Source organism: Perkinsus marinus, assembly GCF_000006405.1.
Source record: "Perkinsus marinus ATCC 50983 genomic scaffold scf_1104296961420, whole genome shotgun sequence".
Taxonomy (NCBI): Eukaryota; Perkinsozoa; order Perkinsida; family Perkinsidae; genus Perkinsus; species Perkinsus marinus.
In genome coordinates this window covers 1-1,053 of record NW_003205755.1, presented here as the reverse complement: position 1 = coordinate 1,053, position 1,053 = coordinate 1, and the positions used below count along the sequence as shown (strand labels likewise).

At 33.3% G+C, this 1,053-nt stretch overlaps 1 protein-coding gene across 1 annotated transcript; it reads right to left on the bottom strand.

Moving 5' to 3' along the window:
• Nucleotides 1-91: 91 nt before the first annotated feature.
• On the bottom strand, nt 92-318 carry Pmar_PMAR012767 (conserved hypothetical protein; the record flags this gene model as incomplete). Its single annotated transcript, XM_002772343.1, has 1 exon — nt 92-318. A coding segment is annotated over one exon (227 nt), but the record flags the coding sequence as incomplete, so codon positions are not given.
• Between the last annotated feature and the right edge of the window lie 735 nt (nt 319-1,053).

The window sequence follows — 1,053 nt, the reverse complement described above, 5'->3', positions numbered from 1 at the left end:
TTTCATATTTTTACGGTGAGAATACGAAAAAAATGTTTTTTCCGGTAAAAATTTAATTTTTACTAAAAATTTTCCCATACCACAAACTCACCTCCTCTCGCCCTTCAGCACAGCAAATCTCTACTGCATTCGAGAGCTGCGAGGCGTCCAGCATCAGATCTTTCCATTCAGCATCCAAAGCTTCAAATCTTTTGCTGTCCTCAGGCAACTGCGATCGTATATCGTCGGACAGCATAAAAATCGGCTCCAGTCGGCACCAATTTCGTTGGACTTTTTGCCAAACTGTAAGAACCGAATCAACGGTGCGTAATTTCAGACCTGAAAAAAAATAATTTTTACAAAAATCTTCGCGCTGCGCTCAAGGACAGCGTTCGAGGAATATATAGTTTCCTCACTAATTATGAAAGTGTACAGAAACTACTAAAAATTTTCCGAAAATTTCCTCAGAAATTTCCTCTTGCGATGAAATAATTTCGTGGCGCAGTGACAAAATCTCACCCAGTGTTGGAGTAGGAATATATATTCGTTTTCCTCAGCTGCTGAGCTCAGTAGAGTTATGAAAATGTTCAGAAGGCAATAAAAATTCCCTCAGAATTTTCATATTATCACCAACACATGTAGTTGACCATGTGCGTTTTTTGCTAGAAAATTTTTTCCCGGAAATATTTCATCGCAAAATTTGGGAAAATTTATAAAATCAAAAATATTAAAAACCATAATTCTGAACAAAAGTAGTATTCAATTCGAAATACTCACACATACACTCATTTTGGTGACAATATGGGAAATTTTTTTTCATTTTTTCCGTAAACTCAATTTTCTTTCCATGAATTTTCCTGAAAAAAATACAAAAAACACATATTTTTCCCAAATTTTACGAAAATTCTCATTTTTTTCACAAATTTTACGGAAATTATCATATTTTCCCTAAATTTCACGAAAATAATCATACTTTTCCCAGATTTTACGAAAATTTTCATATTTTCCCAAATTTTACCAAAATTTTCATATTTTCCCCAAATTTTACGAAAATTCTCATATTTTTCCCCAACT